This window comes from Electrona antarctica, assembly GCF_951216825.1.
Source record: "Electrona antarctica genome assembly, chromosome: 15".
In the NCBI taxonomy this organism is placed as follows: Eukaryota; Metazoa; Chordata; class Actinopteri; order Myctophiformes; family Myctophidae; genus Electrona; species Electrona antarctica.
In genome coordinates, this window is record NC_136796.1 from 36,187,454 (window position 1) to 36,211,961 (window position 24,508).

Here is a 24,508-nt window from a genome sequence, read left to right on the forward strand (position 1 = left end):
GGCTGGAACCACATATTTTCAGATGGGGGTCGACGTTTGGGGTTCCTTCACATGAAATAGTTTGAGCACCACTGATACAAAAACATAGGTTTTCCAGAAAACTGTGAATTAGAAGACATTTTGACCTCAGGTCTCAATGGATTTCAATGGATTAATACAAACAACAGCCCCCTTCGCCATGCAGCCACGCTGCCTGCCGCCGGCCACTCCATCCTGACAAAACACGCACGCCACCAGCCTGTCATGGCTGATGATGTTGTGAATGAAAGCCCTCGCCTCCCCACCCAGTCTCTCCCTTTCCCTTATGCACACATATCGTCATTGTCACTGTACTGACTGACTTTGCATGTATTCATACAACGCACGCACGCACGCACGCAGGCAGGCAGGCAGGCAGGCAGGCAGGCAGGCAGGCAGGCAGGCAGGCAGGCAGGCAGGCAGGCAGGCAGGCAGGCAGGCAGGCAGGCAGGCAGGCAGGCAGGCAGGCAGGCAGGCAGGCAGGCAGGCAGGCAGGCAGGCAGGCAGGCAGGCAGGCAGGCAGGCAGGCAGGCAGGCAGGCAGGCAGGCAGGCAGGCAGGCAGGCAGGCAGGCAGGCAGGCAGGCAGGCAGGCAGGCAGGCAGGCAGGCAGGCAGGCAGGCAGGCAGGCAGGCAGGCAGGCAGGCAGGCAGGCAGGCAGGCAGGCAGGCAGGCAGGCAGGCAGGCAGGCAGGCAGGCAGGCAGGCAGGCAGGCAGGCAGGCAGGCAGGCAGGCAGGCAGGCAGGCAGGCAGGCAGGCAGGCAGGCAGGCAGGCAGGCAGGCAGGCAGGCAGGCAGGCAGGCAGGCAGGCAGGCGCACACACACACACACACACACGCGAGCGCACACCCACCCACCCACACACACAGCACGCACGCACGTATTTGTCCAGGTGATTGCAGCTGATCTCATGACAGGTGAGAATACAGTTGGTGAGTCAGTCTTCATCACTCTGCCCACACTGTACATCACATGCACCATGCAGCACGTGACCAAGATGCACTTTGTCCTCTCCTGAACCGTGACCATGCAGGACAGACAGACAGACAGACACAGACAAACACACACTCTTATTATGAACAGACAAAACTGAAGTCTATAGAGAATTATGGCTTCTCTATTCCAGTGTTGATTTTGACGGCACATTTTGATTTTCGTTTTAATCATAGACAGTCTCTAGAATAGTTTTCGTTTAGTTTCAGTCACATTTTAGTCACCTGGAATCTTTCGTTTAGTAGACTAAAATGTATTTTGGCGGGCCTTGATGCCGTCGTAATAATGATTTTGCACTCGTGTTTCTTCCTCCTCGGCCTATAGTGGGAATGTCTTTTATGGCAATCGGACGCCGGAGATCAGACGGACGGATGGGCACACGCACACGCACACGCGCGCGCACACACACACACACACACACACACACACACACACACACACACACACACACACACACACACACACACACACACACACACACACACACACACACACACACACACACACACACACACACACACACGCAGAGGGACAGAGGGCTTTGTGAGCTCAGAGTCTGTATTATGCATGCTTGTAAACGCAGATTCGTTCCTGAGTCTCACAGGAGCAGAGCCACACCGCCCAATACAATGCAATTCATTATTGCAATAAAGCTTTTCCATCTCCATTAGTGTCCTGACTGAAGTGTAGCATGTTCATCATGTGCTTATTGCCCGTGCAGTAGGGTTGTCCCGATCGGATCGGGTGATCTGAAATCAGGGGGCGATCACGTCATTTTCAAATGATCGGAATCGGATCGAGGCAAAAAACTTGATCCCTAGTATCAATATTATATCCATATCATGATATTAGACTGGATATTGTCTGTGATTTGGGATAAACGTGTTCTATAAAATATAAATATGGGATGATATCGGCAGATGCTCAAAATCAAATGATCAGAATCGAATCGGGAGCAAAAACGTGATGGGGACACGGTAGGGACATCCCTACCGTGCAGTGATCGGATGGGGACACGGTAGGGACATCCCTATACCGTGCATCGGGACACGGTAGGGACATCCCTACCGTGATGGGGACACGGTAGGGACATCCCTACCGTGATGGGGACACGGTAGGGACATCCCTACCGTGCAGCGCAGTTCCGTTCAACACAGTGACACAAGCAAGTTGACATGGACATAGTAGCATATATATCTTAATTGTCGTTTATTAGCATAACAGGTTTGTATTTAATAAATATCAAAACGATGAAGGGAGAAATAAAGATTTCTGATTATTACAGTACATTCCATTTTGCAGAGAAGCCAAGAGAGGCAAAACCTCCATGTGTTCAAGAGAGAGTCTGTGTATAGATAAGCTGGGACAAGGATATATGGCCTGGTCCTTTGTTAGATTGCATTGGCTGCTACCGCCGACACAACAATGTCGCGTTCAGTAGCGTTGTTTGTTATCATCCCGTACCCCTGCGTCCTTTGAGGTAAAAAAATACATCTTTATAGTATTGATACATTCATAGAAATATAAAAAAAAATCTCTATTTTACTCTTGTGCTTTGAAACGGTGGAAATATTGCCTTTTTTACTCTGACCGTGCGAGGATGCTGATCTCAGAGTGTGGTTGCCCATGCTGGGCCAAGTTCAGGGAAGTGGCCTTAACCTAATGGATCCTAGCTGGACCAATGTTTGCCTCGGGGGAAACTTACAACAGTCGTGCCCCCTGACTACATTTTAACTAAAATGACCCAGTCTCAATATAAAAAGAGAGAGCCCCAGACACGATAAATATATACATTAAATGCCCAGGGTTAACTTATTAGAAGAACGAATCACGTTTCCTTTAAATATACGGTATAATGGCAAGCTGGTTTCGTGTTAAGGGTGACATGCAACGTGTTAATGTATATGTCTACAGGCACTACTCAAAAGGCTTGGAGAGGCATGCAAAGAGAGAGAGAGAGAGAGAGCGAGAGAGGGGGAGGGGGGGGGGGGGGGGGGGGGAGCGGGAGAGATGGAGAAGAGAGGGGGAGTGGCGAGCAAGTGGAGAGAGAGAGAGAGAAAGAGAGAGAGACTGAGACCGAGACTTCATGTGCTCAGCGTGATAGACAACAGCAGGGGGGTTGTGTCGCCCCGGGCACAACATGCCTTCCAAGTTCCCACCGACCCCCTGCCGCCCCTCATCCCCCAGACCCTCGGAGGGCCACTGCTAAAGTGCACAATTCCATTGTCCTGCATGCGTACGGCTTCTTCCATCCAACCAGCAGAGACCGACCCACTGTGACGAACACAGGGGCGTGGGTAGTACGGTGGTGTTACAGAGGCAGAGGCAACGGGTGACAAAGCGGGTGAATATCCGGAAGAGTACTTTCCTGCCTCCGGCTTCGCCCAGGCTCCTCCTCCTCCTCCTCCTCCTCCTCCTCCTCCTCCTTCTTCTTGCCTCCGTCGCTCGCCACTGTTTTTTTTTTTCTTCATCCGATCAGCCCAGCCAACCTGAAACCGCCGCCGGGCGCAAAGGAGCAGGAGAGGAAGAAAGAAACACATATGCGTCTCATCCCATCCCTCCATCCCCACCCGGCCCCGCCTCTTGTCCTCAATAACGGCACAGTCCTGCTGCTGGGGGCCAAAGATGTATGGGGGTTGTGGGAGGTAAAGGTGGGAGTTGACAGAGCTGGGGGGGGGGGGGGGGGGGGGGGGTGTTGGCGGCCGGCGCGTGTGTGTTTTTGTGTGTCCGACAAAGTCACGGCGACCTTCTATACCAGTGGTTTTCAACCCTTTTCATATCAAGGTCCACTATTTATTTGGTAATTGAGCCACGGACCACCATTTCATGAGATTTAGCCTGTTCAATCGTTGGATACGATTTTGTACACAATCCCATGTTGTATTGATGTTGTACCATTAGATAACAGGCAAACGTTTTTCAAAATAACAATTCTTCTACATTCTCTAATTGTGTAGACTTCGTGTACATTAAGAAATGCAGATTTTTAACAATAATGTAACTCTTGAGAGCGTAAAATGGTTTCATTTTACGCTCTCAAGAGTTAAAGATCTATAAGGGTCCATTTGGTTACCAACTCTCCATCAAGGACTGGTTGAAGGACTGGTTGAAAACCACTACTCTCTCTTTTACGAAAGCTTCCCCCGACGTCTCCTCGTGCGAGACACTCCCCGACTATACCGTTGCTACATCTCTACAGTGTAAAGCTACTGTACCTTTAAAAAAAAAGCTTAAATAAATAAAAAAATAGAAAAAAAACCTCTCTGCATGCGATTGGATTATAATAATTATTTTTTTTAAAACACGTGCCGTAGAAACAAAAAGGGAAAATGACTACATATCTGAGCTGTGTGCCCCGTCAGAGAGCAATATTGTCGAAAGATCATTGTCAGTTTGGCCTTTCAATGCCTCCCCACCCCCCCACAGGTTCTGTTGGGGTCTGGGGAAAATTCAGGAAGTCTTGCTACAAACCGTCGGTGGCGTTGAGGTCGTAGCAATTCCCCGTTCCGGATCGAGGCAGACTTCCTGAAATCGGATGAGGGGCGGCAGCACGGACTCCCACTTCTCTCCCATCCAGCATCGGAAGTGAGGGCGCCTCCAGACTGTGAGCTCTGGACCGGGTGGTGGTGGAATGGGTGTTGGAGTTGCACACTCCGCTGATGTGGGCCATCCTAGAGGAGGAGGAGGAGGAGGCGAGGAGGAGGTGGGGCGGCGAGGAGGGCAGCAGAAACTCCGTGGAGGAGTCCATCATCACGACGGAAGAGGATATGGAGGACCCGGACGGATGGAGCAGGCGGGAGGCTTGAGGGTGTGGGGCCGGGCCAGGGCTGGTTGCGCCAGGAGGAGGAGGAGGGTACCCCAGCTGGAACTCCCGCGGTGGCCTGTGATGCGTGACAGAGGCCCCCGCCTCTGTCAATGTGTCAGAAAAAGGGGGACGGGGCGTGTGCGTCGACGACGAGGCGCACGAGAAGGCTGTTATTGCGTCCGCTGTCCAGAGGTGGGGGCTCGGCGAGGAGAGGGAGGAGGAGGAGGGGTAGGACTGGGGAGGCGTAGGCTGTCCCGCGGAGCAGTGTGTGGGGCAGGGCATGGCGGGGTGCGGCGAGGCCATCATGGTCTCCATGAGGTGGGCCATGCTCCGCATGACGCGACCCAGGTCTGCTACCTCCTTGCCCAGAGTGGTCACCTGCAAAACAACCAAGACAAACACCATGAGGACCCACGATGCCACCAAAACCTCTATTTTACTTGGAAAACCCCCTTCCATTTCCCTTTTCTCCAAAAATCAGGAAGCAAAAATCGTCTATAGCTAATGTGAGCTTTGTATTTAAAAGGTATTCAGAAGCATTAATACTGTAACCACGTGGTAGAGCGACGATTTAGTATATATATATCGAGCCCCTAACATCATCACTTTGTTCGATCCACCTCAATCTGAGCCTCGATTCAGAGAAAACGCCATCTTGCTACAGGCAAAATGTAGCGAGCTGAGCGTTGCCTAGCGACGGGGAGTGCTGCTTTACCATAAATATTAGCACGATTAGGACGATTATGCATGAAGAAAAAGCCTAAAAACGGCCCGGGTGGCTAGTGTAGCAGTCCGGGCACCTATATAGGCTGCTGAGCCAGCCTGACGGCGTGTCGCAGGTTCGACTCCCGGTCCCGACGACCTTTGCCGCGTGTCACCCCATCTATCTCCCCATTTCCTGTCACCATACTGTATACACTATCCAGGCAGAAAAATCCCAAGAATATATATATCTTTAAAAAATGCGTTAAAGGCGTTCCTGGTGCCCTGGGAGTTAATTAAAACACGTAAAAAGCGCTCCTGCCGATCAATGAGCTAATTCACAATCCATGGAAATTACATTATGCAGATGAAACAGGAATTCTGGGTAATCCTTTGCCTCACATGTGGTTACTCGAGATGGGGATGAAGTTTTCTACCACAGTTTTCGAATCATTATTTTGCTCTTTCCATCCACACATTCGCAGAATGACAACTTATCACATGCAGCAACAAAGGCCTTCGTGTGACACGTGTGGGTGAGAGCCGAACCAAAACCACAAAGGGCCCCAGGACAATGGTGCATAATCGGGTCAGCCATTTTGGGTTAAAAACCCCGGCTGTTTCCAGGGTGCCAGTTCACCATGTGCCATTCTGCTGCAGTAATTGGTCATTAGCCCATTAAGGCCTGCCACTAGATTCTACAAAATGTCTTCTAAATCCCAACAGTTTTCTGAAAAACCCTATATGTTTCTGTGTCAGTGATGCTCAAACTATTTCATGTCAAGGAGCCCCAGAATTATATGTAATTGGCCGCGAGCCCGATATGAAAATATGTTGTTCTAGGGACCCCCCCACGCCCCAGAAGCAAAGATTTGAGTTAAAAACATTCGCCGTGAACGAATATATATTCAAAGATTCGCGCCACATTTTCACGATTTTTCAAACAAAATTGCAGATCTACAAGCTCGTGGCACGGCACCAAGTGCCACTCTACAAGTTAAAAAATAATGGTTAAAGTGGTTGAAAGCTATATGAGGCGACACAGATCATGCGTTCCTCAGGTCCAAATGGGTTAGACTAATGAGAGGGGGGTGATTAGTTGTGCTCCGTGAGTGGCATGTCCACTGAGGGAAGAGCCTCGGATTCCTGCCAAGGCGCCATCTGCTTCTGCCTGTCACAGCATTAACAGACCGCTCGTCATGGCCATCCTCACATGCACCAGTCAGTGCGACTGGTGGACGTGGCATCGCCCCGCTGCGGGACGACGCAGTGCCCCCACAGGACCTATAAGCGTATAAAGAGTCTCCGTTTGAATAATGGGAAAAAAACAAAAGACGTAGAGAGGTGATCACAATGCGTGTGTAAGCCTTTAAGCTGTGTCACAGTCAATGACAGACCACATCCAGACACCTGACTGTAGCCTACACACACACACACACACACGCACACAGTTTTGGGAAATATTTCAGGATATTGTACTGTATATCTCGCCCCGTTCTGTCTCCATGTCTCTCTGCAGAGGCTGATATAAAAGTGTGGAACTAAACTCAGGCTGTGATAAAAATAGCAAAGCTGAGAGTGGCAGGGCCAGTCCAATCTGACACGCCGTCAACACAATTCCAGCGCTCACCCACCTCAGCAATGAATTGTCAGTTATAGGAATCAAAGACCGCAGAGACATCAGCACCAGTTAGTTCATCACAACAACAGGTACAAGTTATATAAGCTCAAAAGTCATGCAATCCGATCCTCAGAACGGCTCTGACCTTATTCGTACTGGGATCTGAATCCTTATATGTTGTCCATGACCAGGACCCTTATGCAGGAACGCCTACTGAGTGCCAATAAACAACTTTCTGGCCTTGACAGCCCATACATCCAAACAGAAAAGTCCTATCTGATTGTATTAAACAACATTAAACAACCTAAAACTCACTTTGCTACTCACTTTGCCACTCGATTCACTTTATGCATGCGCATACCCTCTAGAGGTGCATGGTGGCACAGTCAGTATGGCACTGTTGCCTTACAGCTAGAAGGACCCGGGTTCGATTCCCACTGGGGCCGTGTTCTCTCCTCTGCTTCTGTATGGAGTTTGCATGTTCCCCCATGTCCTCTATAGGGTTGGCTCTATACTGCCTCCCCCTGGTCAGCCTGATGGAGGGGAAAGGAACTAGTTGGAATAACGTGTTCCTTCCACGTGCTCTACGTCCAACCGGGGAGACTCCACCCTCCCCCCTGTCAGGTGAAAAGAAGTGGCTTGGACTCCTCATGCATAGAAGGAAGCATGAGGTCAGTCCGTTGCTCTCCCCGGGTTGGCAGAGGAAGTGTAGCGCCCAGAATTACATTAGACAACTGACAATGGGTGAAAACAGTGGGTTACAAAAATCGTGGTATACAAATTTCGAAGAAATACAAATAAATAAATTGTGGTATATAAAGTAGATAAAAAAGTTGTGATAGGATAAAACACCTCATGTACTGTATTGTTGACACCTCTAGTGTGACACAACCTCGGCCCTAAGGGGTCAAGGGGAGCAAATAAACCAGTGAATAATGTTGCCTTGAATGTTGCAATTTGAATAATAATAATCCTGCACCATAATTACTTGTGTGTAAATGTGTGTGTGTGTGTGTGTGTGTGTGTGTGTGTGTGTGTGTGTGTGTGTGTGCGTGCGTGCGTGCGTGCGTGTGTGGAAAAGGTAAGAGACCCTTTGGTTGTACCGTTTGTAGCAAAAGCTTGTAAATATCTAAGACCCACACAGAAGAAAACCCTTTACCTGTACTCTTTGTGGTAAAAGCGCTCAAACCTTCTTTCTTTTCCTGCCTCAATCTCCGTACTCTCTTTGTTACGCTCACACCCGGGAATGAATGAACCCAAAATGCAGGAAAACAGCCACAGGAAACAAGGAATGAACTCATATAAGTAGTTGAATAGGGAGAAGTATCATATTCTTTTGTTCTATATATCTTTTGTTCTATTGTGTGTAATTATTAGACATAATGGACATAATTTCTATAGATTTCTATACATGCTTTGTGTGCTGTTGTCTATAGTATGTACAAAAGAAATCTATTCAGACTCATGTATAAACAAGACTCTTTAGAAATCTTTAGAGAACAGGGGCTTTCTTTTGTGTGTATTTGTGTGGTTTGTTCACTGATTGTGCATGTTTTTATGGTGTACACTTTCTGTTAATGTGTGACCGTGTCCTGCAGAGAGTGGGATGCTAGAACCGTCTCATGCCTTTTTGTCTCTATTGACAAAAGGCCCTCATTAGGATGTCATTGAATGGTAATGTCTGTCTGGCTGAGTGAGTGAGTGAGTGAGTGATCCTATGGAAAGAGGGTCTTTTCTTTTGTGTTATTATTGTGTACACTTTCTGTTAAAGTGTAACCATGGCATGCCTTTTTTGGCTCTATTGACAAAAACAACTCATTTGGACTTGTGACGACTCAAAGCCATTGAATTGTAATGTCTGTCTGGCTGAGTGAGTGAGTGTGCGTGCGTGCGTGCATTAATTGCATGGGCTGTCCCCCATGGATTCAGTCTGTCTGTCTGTGTGTGAGAGATGTAAAGGTCAATCTATAGAAAAAGGGCCTTCCTTTTGTATTATTATCCTGTGTATTATGCAGTTTGTGTACACTTTCTGTCTCTGTGGACAAAAGCTACTCATTGGACTTGTTACGACTCAAAGCCCATTGAATGGTAATGCCTGTCTGGCTGAGTGAGTGAGTGTGTGCGTGGATGGAGGCATGTGTGGGTGAGAGCTGTAAAGACCTTTGGAAGTAGGGTCTTTCTTTTGTTGTATTACCAATAATAGCCTTTCATGTGTTTGTGTACACTTTCTGTTACACTTTAACAGTCCCGTGCCTTTTTGTCTCTATTGACAAAAAAGCCACTCATATGGACTTGTGACGACGCAAAGCCATTTAATTGTAATGGATAGGTCTGTCTGGCTGAGTGTGCGTGCATTGTAAGGACTGTTCCCCACTTTAGGGGCTCAGTCTGTCTGCCTGTGTCTCACTCATAAAACCTGTGTGTGTGTGTGTGTGTGTGTGTGTGTGTGTGTGTGTGTGTGTGTGTGTGTGTGTGTGTGTGTGTGTGTGTGTGTGTGTGTGTGTGTGTGTGTGTGTGTGTGTGTGTGTGTGTGTGTGTGTGTGTGTGTGTGTGTGTGTGTGTGTGTGTGTGTGTGTGAGAGATGTAAAGGCCAATCTATAGAAAAAGGGGGCTTTCATTGTAATTCATGAACAAAAGCCTTTTGTTATGGATTGGTGACTGCTTAGAACTAATGGACTAATTACTTAATTAGATCTCTCTCTCTCTCTCTCTGTGAGCATGTGTTTGTGCGTGCATGGGTGCAGGATGTTTATCCAATAACTTTAGAAATATAATATATATAATATAATATTATATATTTATTCCATGGTTAGGCAACAGTGTTAAAACGATGTTCACCCCATAACTCTGAGACATCCTGTGACATAACAGCTGTAACTAGTACTAAAAGTAAAACATTTCGTAAAATACATATAGGGCATGCATGTTTAAAAGTATAATTGACATGATTATGGGCATGTCTTTTAGACCACTAGATTTAGTTAAACAGAACTGTCAAACATTCATGTTTTGACACACTGCAAATAATTACAGTAACTGATGGTCTGCTAACATTTACACATTTTAACCAAATACATGCGTACATGCGTACATACATTTACACATTTTAACCAAATACATACGTACATGCATACGTACATACATACGTGCATACGTACATACATACATGCATACACGTGTATGCTATTATTATTATGCTTTTTGCATGATTTTATATGACTGGACATGACATACCAAGCACCAACATGATGTTTGTTACATTTATTCAGTACATAAGTCTAACCATTAATCACTGATACCATTTTTTTCTTGTGTTTTAAAGTTACTAAAGTATGTAGAAGTATGAAGAAAATGTGTTAGACACACTTTTAAAAAATATACGAAAGTAACAGATCTACAATCTCCCAATGCATCACAATTCACTGTCATTGTTTTATAGAATGCAATGGCAAATTATATTGAATACACACCATACAATTGCAACACCTAGGTCATTCTGCATTATGCTGTATTCTACTGCAATAAGCATGAGCAGAGACCGTTTTTGTTTTCTCTAGTTCTCTAGTTTCTCTGAGACTTGCAAAAGTCACTGAGTCAAGTTTTTTAAAACTGTAGTGTTTATGATAAGTTTATGATATAAATATGCTCACGTAAACAAGTTGAATCATACAACTAGAATCATTATACAAGCTTTATAACATCAGGTGTGTTTTTAACACATTTTGTAAGCCTATGCATACATGCAAATCTACAGTATCATACATATTTTATTCTTACATGTCCCCCGTAGTCCATACTCATACTCCATACACCATACAAACTTAGCTGTAACATTATTCCATGTCTTAATATCTGACAATGTTCATTTCAAATAAAATTATTTTGAAAAATCTATATCCATTATGACAAACCATTAGTATATATATATATTTAGGCTATTGTATGATCTGTCAGTGGTCAGGGGTGGATTAACCCAAGCATTATATGTGAAGGGTGTGCAACAGGGGCTACAGTAATTAGGCAACTACTGCTAGAAAAGCCATATGCTAGAAATGTTCTCACAATGATTGGTATAGTCTAATTGTATTTGTAGTAGTGTTATGATTAGGCCTAATGATCCAATCCTTGTAGGTAGATCGGTAGCGAGACAAATGTTATGCCTCCTGGTAAAAGTTATACTCCCATTGTAAAGAAACTGTGATACGCACACATGCTATGGTAGAATATCAGCATGTGAATGCTCTTGCATAAGATGGTTAATTACTAAACTAGTGTTTTTCTAGGACATTACAGTAGACCTAACTAATTTCACTTGTAGAAATTCATGAAGAATAAGCCTATAGCCTTTTACTAAAGAACAGGCAATATTTTGAAATAAGGCCTCATTATGTCCATGGCAAGGCATATGACTCAACAAGTTACATTTAGACAGTTTATGCTCAAGAGACAATCTTATTATGATATTGGGTCATAGGCACAGTAGGCATGGTGAATATTAACGGTTGTCTGTATCGTTGAACATAGGTAGTATACCAGCAAGTATAACATAGCATCAGCATGACTACCAGTTATTCAATGCAACCTATTTTTTCCTCTAACTATAGTGTTTTTTAGATAGATGCTAGTCCACATCCATGAACCTCTGCAACAAATTAACTCACAATACCAACAAAACCATTAAAAACATCTACACCTTACACCCTACATCACGAGAATGCAAAACACACGTAACATGCAAATACAGAACAGAATGTTCTGTTACAACCAATGTAATATCAAATAAATTGATACAGATCCTATACAGATCCTAGAAAAAACAAAACTATACCTGCAATCAACACAATGGACCAATACCAGATCACCGAAACATAAGTTCATCACAAATGTATAGTGACACCTACAGTATCATCAATAAGGCACTAACATCAACACCATACAATACATCACAACACCGCAAAATCAAACGTAACATGAAACATGCAAAAATAAAAAGTGCCATCTGACTGACTGCTCTATAGTTCAACAACAACTCTTAAGCCAATGCCTCCAATACACATCCATTAGCAAAAGGCATCGTTATCAAACATAATATTATGAATAGTATGATATAGGCTGCAAAGGCAGCAATATGTATGAATATATATATGTATTATAGCATAGAGGTCCATACTACAATCATATAATACACAAAAACAACTATTGCATATTATTCAGAACCAATACACATCACTACCCAACAGCATAAACACTGTACAACACCAATCAATATTAGCTGTACATCTACACATCATTACGACTAATGAAGTGCTCAACAGTCTAGTTCAACAGCCACTTAATAACAAAGTATGTAAATATATGAATACTTTGCCTTGGCAACGTAACTGTATATGATTTCTCATATAAAACTAATTTGAAACGAATTGACCGGACTATTTAATTTTAGGTGAACACATTATGGTGAACACATTATGGTGCTGAAGTTAAGTAGATATTGTTGGTTATAGGTAATGATGAAGCCTTATGTCCATAGGGGATGAAGACGAGTAAGTAAGTAATAGGTAACGATGACTATAGGGTATATTGATTGCATGATATTTGATTGATTGACATTTGATAGTTAGATAGACTATAGTCTAGACTACAGGGGTATAAACTATGCTGCTATAGGCATACAAGGATGTATTTGCAGTATATTAAGTATATTTTCGATCCAAAAACTGTAGATAGGGTCTGCACACAAAACACACTGTTTTGTGTTGACAATAACTATTGACAACAACAACCCAACATACTAGTATATATGCAATAGTATCAAGCATATATATATATATATATATATATATGCTATATATATATATAGAACGGTTCAACTACGTGCTAATATATATATTTTTTTATAACCTCCTAGAAAAAACTGTATGGTGCATACAAAACACATTAACATCAGCATGTCTGATGGTGCAGTGTGTAAATGTAACAAAGACCATTATAACAGGTTATGTATACACTATGTATACTAAAGTATGTAATACTGATATACCGATGGTTTTCCAAGAATTCAGAAACTACAGTTTAGAAAAACGTGTACACCTAAACCTGCACAAAAACCATACATCCTATAGTGTTTATCGTTTCAACGTTCAGATTATTGATATGTACTAGTTATGTTAACTTAATTAGTTTAAGAATAGCGTTAAAGTGTCAGAGAATAGTTGTGCTGTAACTGTAATTGTAACTTTAAAACCATATGGATTATAATCATATGGATAATAAACTTAGGCTAAAGGATTACTTGGGACAAAAGCTGTCCACTTCAATTATTATTATTATTATTATGTATTATATATATATATAACCTGTAGGCTACTGTCTCTACATTTTCTGTAAGAATCCGTGTAATGTACCATCTAGTAAAACTAGACTCATTTTTACACTCATGTTTACACTCATGTTTATGGGTCATATGTTATATGTTGTTCGTACATTCTTCTAGACACTTAAAACTACTATGAGTGTATGATATTGTTGTTTGACAAGAAAGTATGTACATGATCATTTAGTTTACGCAGATATGCTATGCATAACGACTGAATGTTACAATTATCCACCAATGGTGGTTGTTAGTTACAGAATATATCAATTCTTAGTTTCATGAGTTTCAGTACTATACCATAATATTGAAAAACATAGATATTTAAAATCCGTACACTACCGTACAATCCCTAACCCAGGCATATATTATCTACATCTAGACATCTACTCTATGTCTGCGCTACTCTATGCCCCCATAAATTATTCTAAATGTTAGGACTACTTAAAGTAGTTTCATGTCCAGTGTATGCTACATGCTTAAATTATAAATATTACACAATATTGTTCAAAATCATATATGTCTAATAATGAACAAATATTGATACATGTACATATAGAAACCTGCACTATTTAGCGATAACTTTGTTTGAAAATGCTGTTGCATCTTGAATTGTGACATTGTAAATGTACGTATGTAAACAATGAATTGAATAATCAATGAGAGGGTGTGGTGTTTGAGTCAGCTCCCTATTTAAAAGGGTGGTCACAGATCTGCAGTCCTGTAGAGAAAAGACATCTAGCGTTATATGCAGCAGATAAGTTAGGAGATAATTCCTCAAGAAACAACTTTTTTTCTTAAATTTTTATTCCTATAATCAATTTTGTCATGGAGCCTATGGGTAAAGCACGTACCCCTAATGAATCAGTGGAACACCAACCGTTATTGCAGACTGAAACAACCGATGCAGATACAATTACAGTACATAGGTACAGATCATACAACCCTCTCAAAGTATGGGGGTATAATCCGCCAGAGGACAGCTTTGCCTATACCCCTGATTTCGAAATATATGAAGAGAGAGCGGAGGACGATGTTATGACAGCGGACCCATGCTACATGAACATACCTGTATACAGGCCAAGAGATGATGAGGAGGACCTGGTGGACTCTGATCTGGTGGACTTAATAATCGATACGGATGACGAGTACTATGACCAGAGAGATCCGTTAGATTTGACTACAAGCAAGAAAACTCCTGGACTTTCCGAAAATTCACTACCCATCACAATCCCATCCTCCCCAGCACCGAACTATGAAACACAGAACTATTCCAAACCACCGCCATCCCCTGCAGACTCTGGTGATGAGGATGCAACATCCATTCTAGTTGCATCCAAGGCCTGTATCTCGGAGTCTGCTTTACCTACAGTCAAAACGAATTGGCTGAAACACAAAACTAGCTGGATGAAACCCAAAACTAACTGGATGAACAGAATGGAGGACATTCTTCAGGTCCCCACATACGGAATGGGTCGCATGAATGTTAAAGATATAAAGATTGCATTAAAGTTATGGGATATCGAAAACGAACAGAAAAATAGAGATTCACATGAAGGGACATAGGGAATAATAGATATTAATGTAATAGACTTAGTGTAAAAACTACTAAAAGTCATTGATTTGTAAAATAATGAGGTAATATTGAACTGTGTACTACATGATTTAATATGGATATCTGTGTCTATTAAATGTTTCTTGCTAAATAAAAAAATATCAAATACATATTCTTCCTCTTTTTTTATTACGTGTTGTTACCCATGTTAAATTCTAGTTAGATTCTGACAATGTAATGCAGGTACTAACTTGGTAAGGCTATGTCACTGTGGGAGTGGACCTAAAAACGCAGAATGCAAAATTTGTGCTATGACTAATATGACTATTGTGCATGAACACGAACAGAAAAACAGGTATATATTATCTACATCTAGACATCTACTCTATGTATGCACACCATGTATGTAGTAAAAATGATAACAAAATATACATTTTTATGATTACATATTTATTATCATTACATATTCAAGAATGAACACAGCATTCATTATTATTATTCATATGTATCATTGTCATGATGATCATGGATTAGCAGCCACCGAAGTATCAGCTACTCTTCCTGGGGTCCACAACAAACAAGTGAAACAATACACACAGTGTAACACAACAATAACCGTATCATCATATTCAGCGTCTTCGTCCGTATCCCCAGTACTGGTGGGATTCCACCATGATGGTGCCTCATACACAACCCGCCGAGGGTCCATCCACCAAGCTTTGTCTCCTCCACTTGAGCTGGATTCGCACACTGAAAAAGTAGAGTCCTCCATGGTGAATGGTGTTATCACAATTATACACAGAGTATAAGGTAGAGGTTGCGGAGTGAGTCTTTTTACCTATAGTGTAGGAGGGGTGGGCGTAGTAGCTGCATCATTTTGGTGTTGGTGCGTCAGTTTCCAGGCTGTCATCAGGCATTGAGAATAATGTAGCTCCCGCAGGTTTTGCGAGATCGATACCAGTATGCCTATTAGGTATATAATCACCAAATGAAATCCCTGTACGGACTCTAGGTCCAGGACATGCGCTGCAATCCACACGCCTCTGTTTTACACGAGGACAATCCCCCGAATACCCTGAATCTACACGATTGAAGCCTCTAATCCGTTCTTCCATCAAAGCTATCTTTCGGCTCTCTTTAGTTGCTTTGAAAAAAACAGTACCTTCCCTTAACACATGCCTTAGAATACCTAAATCGTCCAAACCAACGGATAGTTGGATTGGAAAGTATTTTTCTTTCTCCATTATAGATTTAGGAAATTCAAAAAGAGTATGGCCTTGAGATTTGTATCTCACTAACAGCCATAGTTTTGACCTAGAACAGTCAACGATGAAGCCCTCATCATCACTACGAGCTGGTATTGTATCATCCACGCGCACCCTTCGAGATGGTTTGACATAGGCAGGGTTTAGCTTCTGCTCCAACTGCAGATAATTGCAGAAGTCCAAAATACCATTTACCAAACTCTCAAATTCAGATTCATAGACTCGTATGTAAGGCAATCTGTCTTCAAAGATACTGTCCCCTGAGTCCAATGTATAGAGTTCAATATATGGATAATTCTTGAACTGAAAAAAAGACAACCGTATTTTCCGCCTGTCCGATAACGCCCAAACTTTTCTATCCTCATCCTCATAGCTCAGACCGGTAGAGCACATATTTTCTTTCTTTCTTTCTTTTTCTTTCTTTCTTTGGGACAGCTCGTGTCTAGGCTTACTCACTCATGCTGGGGCCCCTGTCCCCGCAGTATTTAACACCATGTCTCAGAGAGGCGGAGCCTTCTAAGAATAACTCCTTTTGTTATTCATGGTTATTACCTTTGAGGTCATACTGTGTGATAGTATAATAATGAACAAATCTTGTTTCACGAGAAACATGTCATGGCCTATAATATTTACATGTAATAGTTAGTAATAGTCATGTTTTAATAGTTTAATAGTTCAATACTATTAGTATGCTATCATTGAGTCATTGAGTACACATGTGTAGTGTAAAACCAATACACTAATTCACTGATACAGAGATTAATGTACTAATGTTACTTTAATAGACAATTGTAGATAATTGTTCATGCACAATAGTCATATTAGTCATAGCACAAATTTTGCATTCTGCGTTTTTAGGTCCACTCCCACAGTGACATAGCCTTACCAAGTTAGTACCTGCATTACATTGTCAGAATCTAACTAGAATTTAACATGGGTAACAACACGTAATAAAAAAAGAGGAAGAATATGTATTTGATATTTTTTTATTTAGCAAGAAACATTTAATAGACACAGATATCCATATTAAATCATGTAGTACACAGTTCAATATTACCTCATTATTTTACAAATCAATGACTTTTAGTAGTTTTTACACTAAGTCTATTACATTAATATCTATTATTCCCTATGTCCCTTCATGTGAATCTCTATTTTTCTGTTCGTTTTCGATATCCCATAACTTTAATGCAATCTTTATATCTTTAACATTCATGCGACCCATTCCGTATGTGGGGACCTGAAGAATGTCCTCCATTCTGTTCATCCAGTTAGTTTTGGGTTTCATCCAGCTAGTTTTGTGTTTCAGCCAATTCGTTTTGACTGTAGGTAAAGCAGACTCCGAGATACAGGCCTTGGATGCAACTAGAATGGATGTTGCATCCTCATCACCAGAGTCTGCAGGGGATGGCGGTGGTTTGGAATAGTTCTGTGTTTCATAGTTCGGTGCTGGGGAGGATGGGATTGTGATGGGTAGTGAATTTTCGGAAAGTCCAGGAGTTTTCTTGCTTGTAGTCAAATCTAACGGATCTCTCTGGTCATAGTACTCGTCATCCGTATCGATTATTAAGTCCACCAGATCAGAGTCCACCAGGTCCTCCTCATCATCTCTTGGCCTGTATACAGGTATGTTCATGTAGCATGGGTCCGCTGTCATAACATCGTCCTCCGCTCTCTCTTCATATATTTCGAAATCAGGGGTATAGGCAAAGCTGTCCTCTGGCGGATTATACCCCCATACTTTGAGAGGGTTGTATGATCTGTACCTATGTACTGTAATTGTATCTGCATCGGTTGTTTCAGTCTGCAATAACGGTTGGTGTTCCACTGATTCATTAGGGGTACGTGCTTTACCCATAGGCTCCATGACAAAATTGATTATAGGAATAAAAATTTAAGAAAAAAAGTTGTTTCTTGAGGAATTATCTCCTAACTTATCTGCTGCATATAACGCTAGATGTCTTTTCTCTACAGGACTGCAGATCTGTGACCACCCTTTTAAATAGGGAGCTGACTCAAACACCACACCCTCTCATTGATTATTCAATTCATTGTTTACATACGTACATTTACAATGTCACAATTCAAGATGCAACAGCATTTTCAAACAAAGTTATCGCTAAATAGTGCAGGTTTCTATATGTACATGTATCAATATTTGTTCATTATTAGACATATATGATTTTGAACAATATTGTGTAATATTTATAATTTAAGCATGTAGCATACACTGGACATGAAACTACTTTAAGTAGTCCTAACATTTAGAATAATTTATGGGGGCATAGAGTAGCGCAGACATAGAGTAGATGTCTAGATGTAGATAATATATGCCTGGGTTAGGGATTGTACGGTAGTGTACGGATTTTAAATATCTATGTTTTTCAATATTATGGTATAGTACTGAAACTCATGAAACTAAGAATTGATATATTCTGTAACTAACAACCACCATTGGTGGATAATTGTAACATTCAGTCGTTATGCATAGCATATCTGCGTAAACTAAATGATCATGTACATACTTTCTTGTCAAACAACAATATCATACACTCATAGTAGTTTTAAGTGTCTAGAAGAATGTACGAACAACATATAACATATGACCCATAAACATGAGTGTAAACATGAGTGTAAAAATGAGTCTAGTTTTACTAGATGGTACATTACACGGATTCTTACAGAAAATGTAGAGACAGTAGCCTACAGGTTATATATATATATAATACATAATAATAATAATAATAATTGAAGTGGACAGCTTTTGTCCCAAGTAATCCTTTAGCCTAAGTTTATTATCCATATGATTATAATCCATATGGTTTTAAAGTTACAATTACAGTTACAGCACAACTATTCTCTGACACTTTAACGCTATTCTTAAACTAATTAAGTTAACATAACTAGTACATATCAATAATCTGAACGTTGAAACGATAAACACTATAGGATGTATGGTTTTTGTGCAGGTTTAGGTGTACACGTTTTTCTAAACTGTAGTTTCTGAATTCTTGGAAAACCATCGGTATATCAGTATTACATACTTTAGTATACATAGTGTATACATAACCTGTTATAATGGTCTTTGTTACATTTACACACTGCACCATCAGACATGCTGATGTTAATGTGTTTTGTATGCACCATACAGTTTTTTCTAGGAGGTTATAAAAAAATATATATATTAGCACGTAGTTGAACCGTTCTATATATATATATAGCATATATATATATATATATATATATATATGCTTGATACTATTGCATATATACTAGTATGTTGGGTTGTTGTTGTCAATAGTTATTGTCAACACAAAACAGTGTGTTTTGTGTGCAGACCCTATCTACAGTTTTTGGATCGAAAATATACTTAATATACTGCAAATACATCCTTGTATGCCTATAGCAGCATAGTTTATACCCCTGTAGTCTAGACTATAGTCTATCTAACTATCAAATGTCAATCAATCAAATATCATGCAATCAATATACCCTATAGTCATCGTTACCTATTACTTACTTACTCGTCTTCATCCCCTATGGACATAAGGCTTCATCATTACCTATAACCAACAATATCTACTTAACTTCAGCACCATAATGTGTTCACCATAATGTGTTCACCTAAAATTAAATAGTCCGGTCAATTCGTTTCAAATTAGTTTTATATGAGAAATCATATACAGTTACGTTGCCAAGGCAAAGTATTCATATATTTACATACTTTGTTATTAAGTGGCTGTTGAACTAGACTGTTGAGCACTTCATTAGTCGTAATGATGTGTAGATGTACAGCTAATATTGATTGGTGTTGTACAGTGTTTATGCTGTTGGGTAGTGATGTGTATTGGTTCTGAATAATATGCAATAGTTGTTTTTGTGTATTATATGATTGTAGTATGGACCTCTATGCTATAATACATATATATATTCATACATATTGCTGCCTTTGCAGCCTATATCATACTATTCATAATATTATGTTTGATAACGATGCCTTTTGCTAATGGATGTGTATTGGAGGCATTGGCTTAAGAGTTGTTGTTGAACTATAGAGCAGTCAGTCAGATGGCACTTTTTATTTTTGCATGTTTCATGTTACGTTTGATTTTGCGGTGTTGTGATGTATTGTATGGTGTTGATGTTAGTGCCTTATTGATGATACTGTAGGTGTCACTATACATTTGTGATGAACTTATGTTTCGGTGATCTGGTATTGGTCCATTGTGTTGATTGCAGGTATAGTTTTGTTTTTTCTAGGATCTGTATAGGATCTGTATCAATTTATTTGATATTACATTGGTTGTAACAGAACATTCTGTTCTGTATTTGCATGTTACGTGTGTTTTGCATTCTCGTGATGTAGGGTGTAAGGTGTAGATGTTTTTAATGGTTTTGTTGGTATTGTGAGTTAATTTGTTGCAGAGGTTCATGGATGTGGACTAGCATCTATCTAAAAAACACTATAGTTAGAGGAAAAAATAGGTTGCATTGAATAACTGGTAGTCATGCTGATGCTATGTTATACTTGCTGGTATACTACCTATGTTCAACGATACAGACAACCGTTAATATTCACCATGCCTACTGTGCCTATGACCCAATATCATAATAAGATTGTCTCTTGAGCATAAACTGTCTAAATGTAACTTGTTGAGTCATATGCCTTGCCATGGACATAATGAGGCCTTATTTCAAAATATTGCCTGTTCTTTAGTAAAAGGCTATAGGCTTATTCTTCATGAATTTCTACAAGTGAAATTAGTTAGGTCTACTGTAATGTCCTAGAAAAACACTAGTTTAGTAATTAACCATCTTATGCAAGAGCATTCACATGCTGATATTCTACCATAGCATGTGTGCGTATCACAGTTTCTTTACAATGGGAGTATAACTTTTACCAGGAGGCATAACATTTGTCTCGCTACCGATCTACCTACAAGGATTGGATCATTAGGCCTAATCATAACACTACTACAAATACAATTAGACTATACCAATCATTGTGAGAACATTTCTAGCATATGGCTTTTCTAGCAGTAGTTGCCTAATTACTGTAGCCCCTGTTGCACACCCTTCACATATAATGCTTGGGTTAATCCACCCCTGACCACTGACAGATCATACAATAGCCTAAATATATATATATACTAATGGTTTGTCATAATGGATATAGATTTTTCAAAATAATTTTATTTGAAATGAACATTGTCAGATATTAAGACATGGAATAATGTTACAGCTAAGTTTGTATGGTGTATGGAGTATGAGTATGGACTACGGGGGACATGTAAGAATAAAATATGTATGATACTGTAGATTTGCATGTATGCATAGGCTTACAAAATGTGTTAAAAACACACCTGATGTTATAAAGCTTGTATAATGATTCTAGTTGTATGATTCAACTTGTTTACGTGAGCATATTTATATCATAAACTTATCATAAACACTACAGTTTTAAAAAACTTGACTCAGTGACTTTTGCAAGTCTCAGAGAAACTAGAGAACTAGAGAAAACAAAAACGGTCTCTGCTCATGCTTATTGCAGTAGAATACAGCATAATGCAGAATGACCTAGGTGTTGCAATTGTATGGTGTGTATTCAATATAATTTGCCATTGCATTCTATAAAACAATGACAGTGAATTGTGATGCATTGGGAGATTGTAGATCTGTTACTTTCGTATATTTTTTAAAAGTGTGTCTAACACATTTTCTTCATACTTCTACATACTTTAGTAACTTTAAAACACAAGAAAAAATGGTATCAGTGATTAATGGTTAGACTTATGTACTGAATAAATGTAACAAACATCATGTTGGTGCTTGGTATGTCATGTCCAGTCATATAAAATCATGCAAAAAGCATAATAATAATAGCATACACGTGTATGCATGTATGTATGTACGTATGCACGTATGTATGTACGTATGCATGTACGTATGTATTTGGTTAAAATGTGTAAATGTATGTACGCATGTACGCATGTATTTGGTTAAAATGTGTAAATGTTAGCAGACCATCAGTTACTGTAATTATTTGCAGTGTGTCAAAACATGAATGTTTGACAGTTCTGTTTAACTAAATCTAGTGGTCTAAAAGACATGCCCATAATCATGTCAATTATACTTTTAAACATGCATGCCCTATATGTATTTTACGAAATGTTTTACTTTTAGTACTAGTTACAGCTGTTATGTCACAGGATGTCTCAGAGTTATGGGGTGAACATCGTTTTAACACTGTTGCCTAACCATGGAATAAATATATAATATTATATTATATATATTATATTTCTAAAGTTATTGGATAAACATCCTGCACCCATGCACGCACAAACACATGCTCACAGAGAGAGAGAGAGAGAGATCTAATTAAGTAATTAGTCCATTAGTTCTAAGCAGTCACCAATCCATAACAAAAGGCTTTTGTTCATGAATTACAATGAAAGCCCCCTTTTTCTATAGATTGGCCTTTACATCTCTCACACACACACACACACACACACACACACACACACACACACACACACACACACACACACACACACACACACACACACACACACACAGGTTTTATGAGTGAGACACAGGCAGACAGACTGAGCCCCTAAAGTGGGGAACAGTCCTTACAATGCACGCACACTCAGCCAGACAGACCTATCCATTACAATTAAATGGCTTTGCGTCGTCACAAGTCCATATGAGTGGCTTTTTTGTCAATAGAGACAAAAAGGCACGGGACTGTTAAAGTGTAACAGAAAGTGTACACAAACACCTGAAAGGCTATTATTGGTAATACAACAAAAGAAAGACCCTACTTCCAAAGGTCTTTACAGCTCTCACCCACACATGCCTCCATCCACGCACACACTCACTCACTCAGCCAGACAGGCATTACCATTCAATGGGCTTTGAGTCGTAACAAGTCCAATGAGTAGCTTTTGTCCACAGAGACAGAAAGTGTACACAAACTGCATAATACACAGGATAATAATACAAAAGGAAGGCCCTTTTTCTATAGATTGACCTTTACATCTCTCACACACAGACAGACAGACTGAATCCATGGGGGACAGCCCATGCAATTAATGCACGCACGCACGCACACTCACTCACTCAGCCAGACAGACATTACAATTCAATGGCTTTGAGTCGTCACAAGTCCAAATGAGTTGTTTTTGTCAATAGAGCCAAAAAAGGCATGCCATGGTTACACTTTAACAGAAAGTGTACACAATAATAACACAAAAGAAAAGACCCTCTTTCCATAGGATCACTCACTCACTCACTCACTCAGCCAGACAGACATTACCATTCAATGACATCCTAATGAGGGCCTTTTGTCAATAGAGACAAAAAGGCATGAGACGGTTCTAGCATCCCACTCTCTGCAGGACACGGTCACACATTAACAGAAAGTGTACACCATAAAAACATGCACAATCAGTGAACAAACCACACAAATACACACAAAAGAAAGCCCCTGTTCTCTAAAGATTTCTAAAGAGTCTTGTTTATACATGAGTCTGAATAGATTTCTTTTGTACATACTATAGACAACAGCACACAAAGCATGTATAGAAATCTATAGAAATTATGTCCATTATGTCTAATAATTACACACAATAGAACAAAAGATATATAGAACAAAAGAATATGATACTTCTCCCTATTCAACTACTACTCATATAGTCTTTACTTTACATACCGGTTAATAAATCATAAACCCAGGAGGAGGGCAAACGAACAGCAGACAATAATCCAGCAACCAAACACAAGACAGAACACAATTTAAATACACATCCAAGTCCAAATTCCAATCACAAACATGGTCTACAGCTGGGTTGCTCAGGTGGAACCAGTCTCTCAATCAGGCCACACAGGGAGGGGAGGAGGAGAATATCAGCGGGGAACAAGGGGGGAAACATGAGGGAGGCGACCCAGGCATGCATGGCAGCTTCTGGGCACAGAGTGTGACACTCTTCTTCCCTTTCTTTGTCTCTCACTATACTTATTTTTTTTAATTAGAGAGCAGTATGATTCTACTGAGTTTACCAGGTCTTTTTCTTTTCAATTCAACAAATTACAGCATATTTTTTGAGTGGTGCAAACCACTCCAACAACTGGCTTTGTTAGTACCCGTGTGTGTACTGAAGGAGTGACCTACCTTCAAGT

The 24,508-nt window shown here is 40.7% G+C and overlaps 1 protein-coding gene across 1 annotated transcript in view; it reads right to left on the bottom strand.

The window, feature by feature from the left end:
- Positions 1–4,436: 4,436 nt before the first annotated feature.
- kcnh8 (potassium voltage-gated channel, subfamily H (eag-related), member 8) overlaps positions 4,437–24,508 on the bottom strand; it is a gene marked incomplete at its 5' end in the record, with an annotated part of 132,819 nt that continues 112,747 nt past the window's right edge. The window contains one exon of the mRNA XM_079522088.1: positions 4,437–5,192. Coding sequence (XP_079378214.1) covers positions 4,473–5,192 — 720 coding nt within the window. The 3' untranslated portion in view covers positions 4,437–4,472. The remainder of the gene's footprint in view (positions 5,193–24,508) is intronic.